The following is a 2,400-nucleotide window of genomic DNA, read 5'->3' on the forward strand; positions in this document are numbered from 1 at the left end:
AAATATATATAAATATATATATATATATATATATATATAATTGCTTTCATATTTTCTTTTGACAAATGATAGAGTTCTAATCAGTGAGTCTTCTTGAATAAATATAAAATTAGAATAAGGAGACAATATATGATATTATTGCATATACAAGATGGAGGCTTAGAGTTCGTAGCATAAAAATTAAGTATATGATATATTATTATTCAGGGGTGATATTTACAAGCTTTAGTCAATATAATTAAGAAGTAAAGTGATGTCTTTATATGATATATTTAATTTTTTTAAATTGACAAGACAAGGAACTAAGTATATATCTGCCAGACTCAAGATTGAGTGAGATTAAAATAAAGATGCACCTTAGGACTATTATTTGAGCTGTGACGCTTGAGAAGTAAATTTTACAAAATTATAATTAGACATGTTATTTTGCATTAATCTGGATAAATAATAATTAGACTTGCTATTTACTAAGATGCATGCATGATATGAAAGATAAATTAATGAATGGTTTGGTTATATTGGAGGGATGGTTGGAGTACCATCTATTGAAAATAACTTTTAGATGGCTTGTGCATGTACAACAAATGGTAAATAATGTACCCATTAGATAAGTTAATAAAATTAGTTTTCAAAGATTATAAGAGATATCATAGAACTTAAGGTAGCATAGATACGAAATGTTTTTTTCAATAATATTTGTGAATATTAGATTTAAGCGCTCTTGTAACACTCCACAAGAGTGAAGGGAAATGATGATTCAACAAGATGCTCATAAATTGCTGGGATAATGCAAATGATGATAATGATGTTGGTGGTCAAAGCTGAGTTATGAGTGTAATTCTTTTATGCCAACTTATTGTCGCATTTTTAATTCAGGATTTCTGCTTTGTTCTCTACTTTTATGTCCAAGTCATTTTCTTTCAGGAAATTTGTCTGATTGAAATAGAACATATTTATATGTTAAACACAATTTTTTGTTCATGTTGCTTATAATGTTGAAAGAGGAATATATTGGAAGGGTAATTTTTTAGTTTGACCAGCTTCTTATAGTTATTTAGTTCAATTCTTGCCATTCGAGACATTATTATTTTCTGAAGGGGCATTGACATACATACCCCCACAATTCTTGTATATTTACATACTAACTCCTAGACTTATATTGGTGCATACATATCATTCAAATCTTTAGCTTCATATAAAAAATACTACTATCATTACCTTTTTTTGAAGTCACATGCACCTTCTAATGCCTGACATCGAAGTGATATAAGTGTAAATATCAACCTTTGGGTGTTAGATATGTAACTACACAGGAATTGTGTTGAATGTATGAAACTTTCCCTATTCTCTGTTGTTAAAACATAGAATAAGCTTACATGCATCTGCAATATTTTCATAACAGACTTAGATTGTGATCTCCTTGATGTATTTTTCTTATTAAAATCAAATACCCTCTTGGAACATGGGAATTTACTTGCTGGCACTGCCTGTGTTACTTTTTTACCAGTTAATTGCTAGATACAATTTTTGTCATCCCAGTCTTATTTATTCATGAAAACATGGCAGAAATCTTCAGAGTTTCAGCCCAAGTACCCAAATGAAGATCATACCAAGAAAGAGGAAGGTTTAGCTGAAGATGAGCATGTTGAAACCTTATGTGGAGCATGTGGAGAGGACTATGCCGCAGATGCTGATGAATTTTGGATATGCTGTGATGTCTGTGAGAGGTGGTTCCATGGTAAGTGTGTCAAGATCACGCCGGCAAGGGCCGAACACATTAAACAATACAAATGTCCCTCTTGCAGCAGGAACAAGCGAGCTCAGCCCTCCTGATGCTGAAATTTCACAAATGTGATAAAAACTGTAGGCATATTTTAGGCATAAGAATGCTTTATATCTAATTTGTATCACCTTTTTCATACTTTGAAAGGGAAATTACCTTTTTGCTCTCTTTAGATTGTGTTAGCAGGGATAGGTGATTAGTGTTTGCTGTATTAGAGTTTTGATGGATAGCTGATTTAGTTGTCTTTTATTTGTTTTTATGTTACAGTTATTAGCTTCAAGTCATCTCTGGGCTAAATGGCCTGAGCATGTTATGGTTATGATGTCTGCAAACATGCACCCACTAGCACATTTTAAAGAGGTTTTATGTTGTGTAATTTCAGTTTTTGTAGCAATAATGGATGGTGATAGCAATAGTCGGCCCAACTTACCTTGCAGTTTCTGTTTGTATGGGGGTGTAACAGGATATTTTAAGCATATAAAAAATAAATGAGGCCTAAACGTACCTTATTGACTTTGCTTTTATGGGGGTGTTACTGGATATTTTGAGTATATAAAAAATAAATGAGCCCGTGGTTAGGCTACCCTACCGCGCTGACGGCGGGGATCTGTAATCCT

General features: G+C 32.5%; 1 protein-coding gene across 1 annotated transcript in view; it reads left to right on the forward strand.

The window, feature by feature from the left end:
* LOC110027517 (PHD finger protein ALFIN-LIKE 9-like) overlaps positions 1-1,939 on the forward strand; it is a 19,402-nt gene extending 17,463 nt beyond the window's left edge. The window contains exon 5 of the mRNA XM_020728987.1: positions 1,567-1,939. Coding sequence (XP_020584646.1) covers positions 1,567-1,833 — 267 coding nt within the window. The 3' untranslated portion in view covers positions 1,834-1,939. The remainder of the gene's footprint in view (positions 1-1,566) is intronic.
* The last annotated feature ends 461 nt before the right edge of the window (positions 1,940-2,400 follow it).

The sequence above is a fragment of the Phalaenopsis equestris genome, unplaced genomic scaffold (genome assembly GCF_001263595.1).
Source record: "Phalaenopsis equestris unplaced genomic scaffold, ASM126359v1 Scaffold000428, whole genome shotgun sequence".
NCBI lineage: Eukaryota > Viridiplantae > Streptophyta > Magnoliopsida > Asparagales > Orchidaceae > Phalaenopsis > Phalaenopsis equestris.